This window comes from Oncorhynchus masou, chromosome 15 (assembly GCF_036934945.1).
Source record: "Oncorhynchus masou masou isolate Uvic2021 chromosome 15, UVic_Omas_1.1, whole genome shotgun sequence".
Taxonomy (NCBI): domain Eukaryota; kingdom Metazoa; phylum Chordata; class Actinopteri; order Salmoniformes; family Salmonidae; genus Oncorhynchus; species Oncorhynchus masou.
The window spans coordinates 65168660-65183349 of record NC_088226.1 but is presented as its reverse complement, the minus strand read 5'-3'; the positions used below and the strand labels follow the sequence as shown (position 1 = coordinate 65183349).

The 14690-nt window shown below is 43.6% G+C and overlaps 1 protein-coding gene across 4 annotated transcripts in view; it reads right to left on the bottom strand.

Moving 5' to 3' along the window:
* Positions 1-14690, bottom strand: part of LOC135556661 (pleckstrin homology domain-containing family A member 7-like) — a 189324-nt gene that overhangs the window by 3800 nt on the left and 170834 nt on the right. For all 4 annotated transcript variants that reach the window (XM_064990034.1, XM_064990037.1, XM_064990036.1 and 1 more), the window contains 6 exons: positions 10910-11006; positions 10667-10758; positions 8289-8522; positions 5076-5288; positions 2878-3011; positions 188-333 (listed from right to left, as the gene is read on the bottom strand). In XM_064990034.1, the coding sequence (XP_064846106.1) occupies positions 188-333; positions 2878-3011; positions 5076-5288; positions 8289-8522; positions 10667-10758; positions 10910-11006 (916 nt within the window). The remainder of the gene's footprint in view (positions 1-187; positions 334-2877; positions 3012-5075; positions 5289-8288; positions 8523-10666; positions 10759-10909; positions 11007-14690) is intronic.

Sequence of the window (14690 nt, the reverse complement as noted above, 5' to 3'; positions counted from 1 at the left end):
CCAATGTTGTACTGTGACGTTATTTGCCTCAAAGTCGCTTAGGTCACTCGTTTTGCCCATTCTAACGTTCCATCGAACAGTAACTGAATGCCTTGATGCCTGTCTGCCTGGCCACTAAGTGTATATGTAGTGTGTATGTGTTTACGTGTGTTTTTACACGTGTCCATGTGTGTGTGTATGAGCTGACCTGTGAACTGCTTGCTCTTGATGGAGGCTTCAGAGGCCAAGGCGTGAGACACATTCATAATCCTCTTCTGCTGCTGCATGGCTCGGTCCAGATCAGTAAAGTCCAGTGGGACAGCCAGACCAGACGACGGATGTGTGTTCTGAACACTGACACACAGGTGGGAAGGGAATACAAACGTGAGAAAAAAGAGAGACCGAAACCCAAAGGAAGTACAGTCTGCGTCCCAAATGGAACCTTTTTCCCTACCAATTTGTCCCTGGTCAAAAGTAATGCAGTATGTAGGGAATAGGATCTGGTCAAAAGTAATGCACTATGTAGGGAATAGGATCTGGTCAAAAGTAATGCACTATGTAGGGAATAGGCTCTGGTCAAAAGTAATGCAGTATGTAGGGAATAGGATCTGGTCAAAAGTAATGCACTATGTAGGGAATAGGCTGTGGTCAAAAGTAATGCACTATGTAGGGAATAGGCTGTGGTCAAAAGTAATGCACTATGTAGGGAATAGGCTGTGGTCAAAAGTAATGCACTATGTAGGGAATAGGCTCTGGTCAAAAGTAATGCACTATGTAGGGAATAGGCTCTGGTCAAAAGTAATGCACTATGTAGGGAATAGGCTCTGGTCAAAAGTAATGCACTATGTAGGGAATAGGCTCTGGTCAAAAGTAATGCACTATGTAGGGAATAGGCTCTGGTCAAAAGTAATGCAGTATGTAGGGAATAGGATCTGGTCAAAAGTAATGCACTATGTAGGGAATAGGCTCTGGTCAAAAGTAATGCACTATGTAGGGAATAGGCTGTGGTCAAAAGTAATGCACTATGTAGGGAATAGGCTCTGGTCAAAAGTAATGCACTATGTAGGGAATAGGCTCTGGTCAAAAGTAATGCACTATGTGGGGAATAGGCTCTGATCAAAAGTAATGCAGTATGTAGGGAATAGGCTCTGGTCAAAAGTAATGCAGTATGTAGGGAATAGGCTCTGGTCAAAAGTAATGCACTATGTAGGGAATAGGATCTGGTCAAAAGTAATGCACTATGTAGGGAATAGGCTGTGGTCAAAAGTAATGCACTATGTAGGGAATAGGCTGTGGTCAAAAGTAATGCACTATGTAGGGAATAGGCTCTGGTCAAAAGTAATGCACTATGTAGGGAATAGGCTCTGGTCAAAAGTAATGCACTGCGTAGGGAATAGGCTCTGGTCAAAAGTAATGCACTGCGTAGGGAATAGGCTCTGGTCAAAAGTAATGCACTGCGTAGGGAATAGGCTCTGGTCAAAAGTAATGCACTATGTAGGGAATAGGCTCTGGTCAAAAGTAATGCACTATGTAGGGAATAGGCTCTGGTCAAAAGTAATGCAGTATGTAGGGAATAGGCTCTGGTCAAAAGTAATGCAGTATGTAGGGAATAGGCTCTGGTCAAAAGTAATGCAGTATGTAGGGAATAGGCTCTGGTCAAAAGTAATGCAGTATGTAGGGAATAGGCTCTGGTCAAAAGTAATGCACTATGTAGGGAATAGGATCTGGTAAAAAGTAATGCACTATGTAGGGAATAGGCTCTGGTCAAAAGTAATGCACTATGTAGGGAATAGGCTCTGGTCAAAAGTAATGCACTATGTAGGGAATAGGCTCTGGTCAAAAGTAATGCACTATGTAGGGAATAGGCTCTGGTCAAAAGTAGTGCACTATGTAGGGAATAGGCTCTGGTCAAAAGTAATGCAGTATGTAGGGAATAGGCTCTGGTCAAAAGTAATGCAGTATGTAGGGAATAGGCTCTGGTCAAAAGTAATGCAGTATGTAGGGAATAGGCTCTGGTCAAAAGTAATGCACTATGTAGGGAATAGGCTCTGGTCAAAAGTAATGCACTATGTAGGGAATAGGCTCTGGTCAAAAGTAATGCACTATGTAGGGAATAGGCTCTGGTCAAAAGTAATGCACTATGTAGGGAATAGGCTCTGGTCAAAAGTAATGCACTATGTAGGGAATAGGCTCTGGTCAAAAGTAGTGCACTATGTAGGGAATAGGCTCTGGTCAAAAGTAGTGCTATGTAGGGAATAGGCTCTGGTCAAAAGTAATGCACTATGTAGGGAATAGGCTCTGGTCAAAAGTAATGCACTATGTAGGGAATAGGCTCTGGTCAAAAGTAATGCACTATGTAGGGAATAGGCTCTGGTCAAAAGTAGTGCACTGTGTAGGGAATAGGCTCTGGTCAAAAGTAATGCACTATGTAGGAAATAGGCTCTGGTCAAAAGTAATGCACTGTGTAGGGAATAGGCTCTGGTCAAAAGTAATGCAGTATGTAGGGAATAGCCTGTGGTCAAAAGTAATGCAGTATGTAGGGAATAGGGTGCCATTTGGGACGTACACAATGTTTGCGATCACTTTTTTGTGTTATGATCTAAAGTTTTTGTAGTTAGCTTAAGTTTTAAGTCACAACTGGAATTGAATCAGCCACAACCCAACAGTGGATCCAGTGGACCCAGACACCCAGGATTAGGGACATTACGATGCTTGTGATATGTTTTCTTCTCCCAATAAGAAGTACCCAGATTTCTCACAAACAACAACTACTATTTCTTATCAAGAATCTGCCAGATCACTCTAAATTTGCCTTAGGTTTTTTTAAACGACAGAATTTCTTTTTGTAATAAAAAGTTCTAAAATAAATAGATTTTTATGAAAGTAAGTCAAGAGTACTTGGATTTGGCCAGGATGCTTATGATGCGTTCTGCTCTGCGTTGACGCTCCTCCATCTGCTCCTGGCTCAGAGGCTCCCCGGGGTCTGACTCCACATAGCGCTCTGAGATAGGCACCTTCTGGGGCTTGGACAGCTACATACACCAATCAGACATCCAGTCAACCAACAAATCCATATTAAAGTGCAATTCCAACACTTTTCAAACTCATTTTCATAATCTCCAGCACAATACCAGTGTCTACATATGTGAAAACGGCGCAATTCTAAGTTTTTAGAAGAAAACATTTGAGTAAAATAATTCTACCCGATGACATCATCAAAAGTTCAAACATTTTAAGAAACGTGATTTTCAAAAACACAGATTCGTGATTCGTGTTGAGGGGAGCAAGACAATACCCTGCCCTGTGATGTCACAGAGAAGCATATTTTTAGGGCTTTTCTTCTTCTCTTTTTAACCACAGAATCATAGAAACGTAATTCATTCAGTTAAGTAGACACTGGTTTGGTGCTGTAGATAATGAATATGAGGTTGAAAAGTGGCGGAATTGCAATTTAAGGCTTAGAACAATATTCAGAAATCATCTGGTTTACAGAGCCTTCAGAAAGTATTCATACCCCTTGACTTATTCCACATTTTGTTATTACAGCCTGAATCCAACATGGATGACATGTACTTTTCCCTCACCCATGTACACATAATACCCCGTAATGACAAAGTGAAAACATATTTTTTGAAATGCTGGCAAATGTATAGAAAATTAAATATAGAAATATCTCATTTACATAAGTATTCACACCCATGAGTCAATATATGTTAGAATCACCTTTGGCTGCAATTACAGCTGTGAGTCTTTCTGGGTAAGTCTCTCTGTACCTGTTGGAAAGCAGACTGAACCAGGATTTCCTTTAGGATATTACCTGTGCATAGCTTTATTCCATTTCTTTTTATCCTAAAGAACTCCTTAGTCCTTGCCGATGACAAGCATACCCATAATATGATGCAGCCACCATCATGCTTGGAAATATGAAGAATGGTACACAGTGACGTGTTGTATTGTATTTGCCTCAAACATAATGCTTTCCATTCAGGACATAAAGCTAATTTCTTTGCCACATATTTCTTCTTTCTTTTTATTCTGTCATTTAGATTAGTATTGTGGAGTAACTACAATGTTATTGATCCATCCTCAGCTCTCTCCTATAACAGCCGTTAAACTATGTAACTGTTTTAAAGTCACCATTGGCCTCATGGTGAAATCCCTGAGCAGTTTCCTTCCTCTCCAGCAACTGAGTTAGGAAGGACGCCTTTATCTTTGTAGTGACTGGGTGTATTGACACACCATCCAAAGTGTAATTAATAACTTCACCATCCTCAAAGGGATATTCAATGGCAGTTTTTTTCTTCTTCTACCAATAGTTGCCTTTCTTTGTGAGGCATTGGAAAACCTCCCTTGTCTTTGTGGTTGAATCTGTGTTTGAAAAATCATTGCTCGACTGAGGGACCTTCCATATAATAGCATGTGTGAGGTAATCATTCAACAATCATGTTAAAGACTATTATTGCACAAAGAGTGAGTCCATGCAACTTATTAACTCAAGACATTTCAGCTTTTCATTTTTAATCAATTTGTAAAGATTTCCACTTTTTCCACATAATTCCACTTTGACATTATGGGGTATTGAATGTAGGCCAGTGACAAAATCTACATTTGATCATTTTTAAAGATCAGGCTGTAACACAACAACATGTGGAAAAAGTCAAGGGGTGTGAATACTTTCAGTAGGCACAGTAAATGGTCATACTATTGGGGTCAGATAAATTCAAACTTTGCGGTTCAGCATAGCTATAAGGTTCTACAAAAACAAGGTTATGTGATTGTAGTTGAAAGCATTAGTTCACTTTGCATTTTGTATCTTAATTGTGTATGTGGTGAATGGTAAGTAGTATGAGCTACAGGCTAGCCTCTAAATCAAAGCCATCCACAACTGCATAGTCTTAAAGGGGATGTTCAGTATTATACAGTTTGTAGTGGCTGTTTAAAGAAGGATGGATTGCAGTTTCTCCAGGCCCATAGACTACTTTTAAGGTGAGGTAAAATACTGAACTTCCCCTTTTTAACCACTTATGTGTACAGGCATAATATTCATCAATAAGAGTGTTGATATGAGAAAATTGATTAGCCATTCATGAACGTACCTCACGACTGAGGTTCAGGTCGTAGTCGAGGGGCTCCATGTCAGTCCCCCTCATGGGCGTGGCCATCACCGTGAGCCACTCATCTGATTGGATCCTCTCCCTTTCCTTCAGCTCTCTACGCCCCTCGTCGCTCTGGCCCTCGGCACCCAGTCGCTCCACCACCTGAGCTTTCTGCTCCTGCTGCAAATCAAAGTCCTGCTGCTCTCGCCTCCACTAGGGGGGACAAACAACAGTTACTTTATCTGACCACTAGAGGGGGGAGTTCTGAAACGGTTTGGGGCCTGGGACCCCTTTTGTGATAGCAAATTCATCAGGGACCCCCTGCAGAACACACAACTCGAGTGAGATAAAATAAAAAATAAAAAACATACAATGAGTTTTACTATGACTTCTGCAGTGCATGGCCAGAAAAATTACATTTCGGGGCCATAGGAAGGAACATTTTAAAGGCCCATTGTATCTGACCACTAAACCAGGGCAAAAAAATACCATGAATACCATTATTTTAATGATTTTCACAAACTTTAACCCTTAGAATGGTCCTTTGGAGGAAGGACTGTTGACATATACCACCTTTCAAAAGTTTGGGGGTCTCTTAGAAATGTACTTGTTTTTGAAAAAAAAGCACATTTTTTGTCCATTTAAAATGACATCAAATTGATCAGAAATACTGAGTAGACATTGTTAATGTTGTAAACGACTATTGTAGATGTAAAAAGCTGATCTTTAATGGAATATCTACATAGGCGTACAGAGGCCCATTATCAGCAACCATCACTCCTGTGTTCCAATGGCATGTTGTGTTAGCCTTTTAAAATGCTAAACTTGGATTAGCTAACTGATCATTAGAAAACCCTTATGCAATTGTTAGCACAGCTGAAAAACAGTTGTGCTGTTTAAAGAAACAATAAAACTGATCTTATTTGGACTTGTTGAGTATCTGGAGCATAAGCATTTGTGGGTTCGATTACAGGCTCAAAATGGCCAGAAACAAAGACCTTCTTCTTTTGAACGGTAGTGTATATCCAAAAGAAAAAATGTCTTTCCTGAAAATAAAAACTATCATTGTATTTTTTTGTTTTCCTGGTTTCATGAGGAAATTAGATGAATTACACCATCAGAAACAACCACCAAACGATATTGATTAACCTGTGACCACAAACTCTCCTCTGCTTTTCCAAACCCATAAACACATTTGTGTTTTGAGTAAATAACTGTTTGTATGCCAGTGTGTGTACTGTATGAGTGTATTTGTTTGTGTCCAAGCTCTTAAACCCACGCGTGCATAATTCCCACTGCAGTGTGTGTAGGCCTCATCAGCATGTATTCCCATGCTGTGAGGAGAAAGTGCATCACATGCGTCATTGTGCTCGGTGGACGGAGGAAAATCACATCACATGGAAAAAGCATGCATACATACTCATCAAACCCCCGCCAAATGGAAAAACACAGCCAGAAGAGATTTTTTAGAAGCAACGTTACTTTATTCTCGAGTGCAGATCTCTACATTAGAATATAACAGGAGTGAAGGAGTTGTGATTTTTCGTTTTACAGATTCACTTAACATGAGCTGTCCATTATTTCCCTTCCTTTGTGCTATTTTCACATCCTTGCTGATCTAAAACAAATTGGGATGGGTGAAAGAAATATGGTGGAATTTACACCTGCCTTGATGGTAGGCTTTCGGCAGCCATTTTGCTTATCCCTTTCCTGTCCTTTCATCTGCAGTGAATAAGATCAAATAGGCCAATTAAAGATACTCAGACTGGAGTACTCGCTCACTATGACCTTGACCGTGGAAGTGGACCGTTGTAGCAGTCAACCACAGCCAAGTAGAAACGTCTGTGTTGTGGTCTTAAAAAGGCTGTGCTAATGTTGATGTAGCACCAACTAAATGGTGTGAATAAGCGACTGTTTAATGTGGCATGGTGTGGTATAAGCTGAGCAGATTCAAATGACCAAAAAGAGTCTAAAATGAGAAGTAGTGTAAACTCTGGCTATTATGGTGAAGAACTACAGAATAAAACTCCGTAACCAGCAAAAGCTGATGAAGTAAGTATTGCAAACTGTAAGTAGCAGCTGGGAACACAAAGGCAGATCAGTAATGCAGTTAGGAGTTTGAAGCTATCATTGATGAGCTCATAGCAATCTGGTTAAGATTGTGTGTTAGATAATATATTAGACTTTGTAATGTGATGTCCCTTGTCTTTTGACGATCATAGGCTTAATTAATCTGATTCTGTGGTAGCCATAGCACGCCATAAGACAACCAGGGTGGAAAAAGTGAGGTTGATGGGCAATTTTGTGAGAAGAAAATGATTCATCAGCAAAAAAAGGCACTTCCATTAGATTAATTCATGTAATGCTAAAGATTGAGGGAGCAGGTATATGTTTGGTAATGATTGAGGGAGCAGGTATGTTTGGTAATGACTGAGGGAGCAGGTATGTTTGGTAATGACTGAGGGAGCAGGGATGTTTGGTAATGATTGAGGGAGCAGGTATGTTTGGTAATGACTGAGGGAGCAGGTACGTTTGGTAATGACTGAGGGAGCAGGGACGTTTGGTAATGATTTGTACCACTTCCTCGTTGATTTGTTCAAACATGGTACACATTTCCCCATCCCCATTTCATCAAATCTCTATAAAATATAACTTTACAAATGTATAGGCTACTGAAAATATCCTTCAGTAAATTAATAAAAATGTATATGTACAGAAATGTAAATGTACATAGAATGGCCTTTTCTTCTCTTGTGACAGAGAGGGAGGGAAGGCAGAGATGCCCACCTCTTCTCATTGATATACATTCAGTGTGTCAGTGAGGTAACACACAGGGGCACAAGTGATGGGGTAAACTCAAACCCTTACACCTTAATATGGGGAACAGCGCTGTCTTACAGTCCATCTCTGACAGATATCCCCTCCCCTACTCCCCAAAGCGGCCTCCACCACGCACAGTCTGACTGCTCTGCAGCCCAGCCTAGCTGGCCCTGGCTTAGCACCAGCCCCACCGACCCTTAGCATGATGCTAACTTTAATAATGTTACTGCCATTGATTACGCATGGGGGAGAGCGTGGGAGAATGGTGTTAGCATAAGCCGTTTAGCATGTTAGTGCTTGTGGCGGTGGCTCCTATGTGAGGGGTTCGGCAGGGGCGTGACAGTGGCAGCGGTCCCTGCTTCTGCTGCGGGGTTGGGGAGGGGGGGAACGTACTGAGCCCAGGTCAGTGGAGGAGAGAGGCCTGGTAGTGGATGAGGAACGATGGGTGGTGGAGTGACATTCTCCCTGGCTGAGGTTCCTCTTGCGCTCGCGGACCAGGGCCCTCTGGTGTCTCTTCATACGCTCCAGCTGCTCCTCAGCACTCATGCGGCTCCGGGGAGCCTGGGCCAGAGACTGGGGCTGCTGGTCGGAAGAGTACAGCTGCTCCAAGGCACTCTTAGGTCTCTCCTGGGACAGATTGTGAGGGAGATAGTGAGTGAGAGAGAGAAACATAGTGAAATAGATATGAGAAGGGTAGTGCCATAGAAATGTGATATGAAGAGGGAGAAAGGAAAGGAGACGAGGAGGACAGTAAAAACAAAGGAAAAAACAGACGTATCTTCAACACAAATTCAGTATTTAGTCTTAGGACAAGATAGCAGAGTTTCTCAACTCCACAATGTACAAGTACAATGAAGTTGACTGGCGACGAGTGTGGGCGGACTGCACCTTTAACTATATTGAGTCGCTGTCAATCGATACTTGTAAAAATGTCCTTGTACTTACACTAAATATAGAAAAGTCTGTGGACACCACTTCAAATTAGAGGATTCTGCTATTTTTGCCACGCCCGTTGCTGACAGGTGTATAAAATCGAGCACACAGCCATGCAATCTCCATAGACAAACATTGGCAGTAGAATGGCCTTACTGAAGAGCTCAGTGACTTTCAACGTGGCACTATCACAGGACGGCACCTTTCCAACAAGTCAGTTCGTCAAATTTCTGCCCTGCCAGAGCTGACCCTGTCCAACTGTAAGTGCTGTTATTGTGAAGTGGGAACGTCTATGAGCAACAACGGCTCAGTTGCAAAGTGGTGGGACCGCCGAGTGCTGAAGCATGTAGAAATTGTCTGTCCTCGGATGCAACACTCACTACCAAGTTCCAATTATTTTAATGATTACTTCATTGGCAAAGTAGACAAACTTAACTGGGTTTCTGTATAGCACTTTGTGACATCTGCTGATGTAAAAAGGGCTTTATAAATATATTTGAAACACAGAGCGAGCCAGGCCTAATCGCCCAACATTAGTGCCCGACTTCACAAATGCTCTTGTGGATGAATGGAAGAAACTGCCCGCAGCAATGTTTCAACATCTGATGGAAAGTCTTCACAGAAGAGTGGAGGCTGTTATAGCAGCAAAGGGGGGACCAACTCCATATTAATGCCCATGATTGTTGAATGAGATGTTCGACGAACATGTGTCCACATACTTTTGGTCATGTAGTGTATGTTTGTCCTGTGAAAATGTGACCTTTTTTTTGGTGCTGAAATCTGTAGTTTTTGATAAAATAAGCATTTTATGTGACGTCTGTCTAACTGTGCCCTGTAATCCACTGTTTTCCAATGGTGTAGGAAGTTACGACTTCTAGCGTGCAATACCACTCACTACTTTTATAAATATCCATTCTTAAATGCTTACTGTGTACTTGTGCTTGTCCTGATTGTTAAAGATGTCAGTTGGATTTGGAATCCATAGCTGTGCAATAACGGGCTCCTCCTTCCCCATTAATAAACATTTATCAAAAACTACAGATTTCAGCACCAAAAGAAAAAGCTTGCATTTACACAGGATAAATATGGTTACAAGGAAACATTAAAGCAGGGGTGTCAAACTCATTCAATTTTTTCCTTTCAATTAAGACCTAGAGAACCAGGAGAGGGGAGTTCCTTACTAATTAGCGACCTTAATTCATCAATCAAGTACAAGGGTGGAGTGAAAAACTGCAGACACTCGGCCCTCTGTGGAATGAGTTTGAAACATACATTAAAGAATGTACATTTGGACCAGAGAGTTGTGTCAAAAGTTGTGCACTATATATATATATATATATATATATATATATAGTGCACATTTTTTTTTTACCTTTATTTAATTAAGTCAGTTAAGAACAAATTCTTATTTTCAATGACGGCCTAGGAACAGTGGGTTAACTGCCTGTTCAGGGACAGAACGACAGATTTGTACCTTGTCGGCTCGGGGATTTGAACTTGCAACCTTCCGGTTACTAGTCCAATATAGAGAATATGTTGCCATTTGGGATGTAACTCATATCTCGTTCCATCCCCTGTGTGGTGCACTACTTTTGACCAGAGCCCATTCCCTACATACTGCACTATTCTTGACCAGAGCCTATTCCCTAAATAGTGCACTACTTCTGACCAGAGCCTATTCCCTAAAAAGTGCATTACTTTTGACCAGAGCCTATTCCCTACACAGTGCACTACTTTTGACCAGAGCCTATTCCCTACATAGTGCACTACTTTTGACCAGAGCCTATTCCCTACATAGTGCACTACTTTTGGAATGCAACCTTTGTGTGGTGACTCACCCTCCCTGCTGAGCCAGCCACTCCTCTCCTTAGGGTCACGTAGGAGGAGATATTACTGGACTGGTTCAGCTGCGATGATGAGCCTGACAGACCTGGGACGGACAGGAAACAGGAAACACTGTCACAGTATGCTTGGGAGGAAACCCACTCTGACACAGCACCGCTGCCCTGAAAATACACAAAGTGGCAAGGAGTGGAATGCAAGCCTCAACCAGGTCTGGATTCCAGGCTAGCTGATGATACCTTTGTTTGGGAGGGTCTGGTAGCCCCCCTCCGACCCTATGCTGCTCCGGCCCATCCCCGGCAGCTCTGGTTCACTGAGGTACGACCGCAGCTCCACCTGAAACGACCGCAACAGAGATTAACGCAACAATCACACTGCAGACGTCACACTCGATCAGTGAGGTTTGAGTCAACTTAATACTCAATACAATACATATGGCTCTTAATTAGGGCTGTGGTGGTCAAGACATTTTGTCAGCTGGTAACTGTCATTCAAATAACTGCCGGTCTCACCGTAATTGACCGTTAATGAACATAAACACATTTAGCATCTCTGGGCTTCCAGACATAATCTACAAGCCACTGATCCTGACCTTTGGAACATGTAAGTTCTAAGTAATAAGTGTAATAAATCCATTTAATATCGCCTACACCAGGGGTTCCCAAACCTTTTCACTCGGGGCCCCGTTTCCAGCATTGAGGAACATCCCGCGGGCCCCATGTGCGTTGCACACACCCCACATCTATTTCTATGGGCACTAGTATTGTTCGTGACAAACCGTTCACACCCCTCTTCTTGGTGGATAGAATATGTTGTAGGTTTAAAGTTTATTTCCTGGATTTCTACACATTTTACCATGTCTAATGTGTATTCATGTGATATTTGGTGACAAAATTTACAACAATATCTATGGGCTAAAAAAACGTGACGTGGGCAAGTTGATCTGGACATGTCTGATCAGTTGTAAATATCTCTCTAAGGTTTGTAATGACTGACATGACAAGAGGAACTGATGATGCACTGATGATGCACTGATGATGCACTGATGATGCACTGATGATGCACTGATGATGCACTGATGATGCACTGATGATGCACTTACTACCCACCTGGTGCATTCTACAATTACAACTTTCAAGAGTAAGTTTAAAGCCTTCAACAACAACAAAACAACTTGCGCTCCCACAGTTTGGAAATGGAAACCCCTGGCCTATGATTGTTTTTAAAGCAGGTCAAAATAAACATTGTGATATGAAGAAAATGAAGTCAATTTCAGAAGAACAGAATAGCATATTCTGAGTCATCCTTATGTTAGGCCCTGATGAGGCTATGCCAAATGGCTGTGGGCTACATTAGTTCATTTAGCAGATACGATCTGCTTAGAATTCCTGTGGCATTATTTTATATTCATTTATAGTAAGAAGAATACAATTGAACATAGCTGAATGTAGAAAGGATATTTTTTTTGTGACACAAACCTTAGGCTATATGTTGTGATTTCTAATACATTGTAAGGCTGCATGATGCAACTAATGATGTCCCATGAAAGGCATGCGTTCTGCTCTGTTTCTTATGCATGCTACACACTTCATCCAGCTCTCATTCAGACTTCATCCGTCTCTCCTTCACAGTTTGACAAGCACTTGATAACATTCTCACCCATCAGACTATTCTCAATTGTACCTGGCATTCAGATTTATAATGGCCCACCCCCCAAAATTGAACAGGTTTTTAAAATGCCAGGTAGGCTACACTGGTTGTAAAGCGGATTAATGTGCTTACTGTGAAGAATAAATATAGCAGCATGAGAAAGCTGGGATCCTCTTTTAAATAGTGGCCAGTCAAAACTCTGTTTTCACAGGCGATTGAGCAATGACAGTTTCACTAGGCTCTGGGCTGTCCAACCCTGTTCCATGGGTCTTGTTTCACTAGGCTCTGGGCTCTCCAACCCTGTTCCATGGGTCTTGTTTCACTAGGCTCTGGGCTGTCCAACCCTGTTCCATGGGTCTTGTTTCACTAGGCTCTGGGCTCTCCAACCCTGTTCCATGGGTCTTGTTTCACTAGGCTCTGGGCTGTCCAACCCTGTTCCATGGGTCTTGTTTCACTAGGCTCTGGGCTCTCCAACCCTGTTCCATGGGTCTTGTTTCACTAGGCTCTGGGCTGTCCAACCCTGTTCCATGGGTCTTGTTTCACTAGGCTCTGGGCTGTCCAACCCTGTTCCATGGGTCTTGTTTCACTAAGCTCTGGGCTCTCCAACCCTGTTCCAGGGGTCTTGTTTCACTAGGCTCTGGGCTCTCCAACCCTGTTCCAGGGGTCTTGTTTCACTAGGCTCTGGGCTCTCCAACCCTGTTCCAGGGGTCTTGTTTCACTAGGCTGTGGGCTCTCCAACCCTGTTCCAGGGGTCTTGTTTCACTGGGTTCTCCAACCCTGTTCCAGGGGTCTTGTTTCACTAGGCTCTGTAGGCTATGGGCTCTCCAACCCTGTTCCAGAGGTCTTGTTACACTAGGCTCTGTAGGCTATGGGCTCTCCAAAGCTGTTCCAGGGGTCTTGTTACACTAGGCTCAGAGCTCTCCAACCCTGTTCCAGGGGTCTGGTTACACTAGGCTCTGTAAGCTCTGGGCTCTCCAACCCTGTTCCAGGGGTCTTGTTTCACTAGGCTCTGTAGGCTATGGGCTCTCCAACCCTGTTCAGGGGTCTTGTTTCACTAGGCTCTGGGCTCTCCAACCCTGTTCCAGGGGTCTTGTTTAACTAGGCTCTGGGCTCTCCAACCCTGTCCCAGGGGTCTTGTTTCACTAGGCTCTGGGCTCTCCAACCCTGTCCCAGGGGTCTTGTTTAACTAGGCTCTGGGCTCTCCAACCCTGTTCCAGGGGTCTTGTTTCACTAGGCTCTGTAGGCTCTGGGCTCTCCAACCCTGTTCCAGGGGTCTTGTTTCACTAGGCTCTGTAGGCTCTGGGCTCTCCAACCCTGTTCCAGGGGTCTTGTTTCACTAGGCTCTGGCTATCCAACCCTGTTCCAGAGGTCTTGTTTCACTAGGCTCTGTAGGCTATGGGCTCTCCAACCCTGTTCCAGGGGTCTTGTTACACTAGGCTCAGAACTCTTCTACCCTGTTCCAGGGGTGTTGTTACACTAGGCTCTATAAGCTATGGGCTCTCCAACCCTGTTCCAGGGGTCTTGTTTCACTAGGCTCTGTAGGCTATGGGCTCTCCAACCCTGTTCCATGGGTCTTGTTACACTAGGCTCTGGGCTCTCCAACCCTGTTCCAGGGGTCTTGTTACACTAGGCTCAGAGCTCTCCTACCCTGTTCCAGGGGTCTTGTTTCACTAGGCTCTGTAGGCTCTGGGCTCTCAAACCCTGTTCTAGGGGTCTTGTTTCACTAGGCTCTGTAAGCTATGGGCTCTCCAACCCTGTTCCAGGGGTCTTGTTTCACTAGGCTCTGGGCTCTCCAACCCTGTTCCAGGGGTCTTGTTTCACTAGGCTCTGTAGGCTCTGGGCTCTCCAACCCTGTTCCAGGGGTCTTGTTTCACTAGGCTCTGTAGGCTCTGGGCTCTCCAACCCTGTTCCAGGGGTCTTGTTTCACTAGGCTCTGGGCTCTCCAACCCTGTTCCAGGGGTCTTGTTTCACTAGGCTCTGTAGGCTCTGGGCTCTCCAACCCTGTTCCATGGGTCTTGTTACACTAGGCTATGGGCTCTCCAACCCTGTTCCAGGGGTCTTGTTACACTAGGCTCTGGGCTCTCCAACCCTGTTCCAGGGGTCTTGTTTCACCAGGCTCTGTAGGCTCTGGGCTCTCCAACCCTGTCCCATGGGTCTTGTTACACTAGGCTATGGGCTCTCCAACCCTGTTCCAGGGGTCTTGTTACACTAGGCTCAGAGCTCTCCAACCCTGTTCCAGGGGTCTTGTTACACTAGGCTCTGTAGGCTATGGGCTCTCCAACCCTGTTCCAGGGGTCTTGTTTCACTAGGCTCTGTAGGCTATGGGCTCTCCAACCCTGTTCCAGGGGTCTTGTTACACTAGGCTCAGAG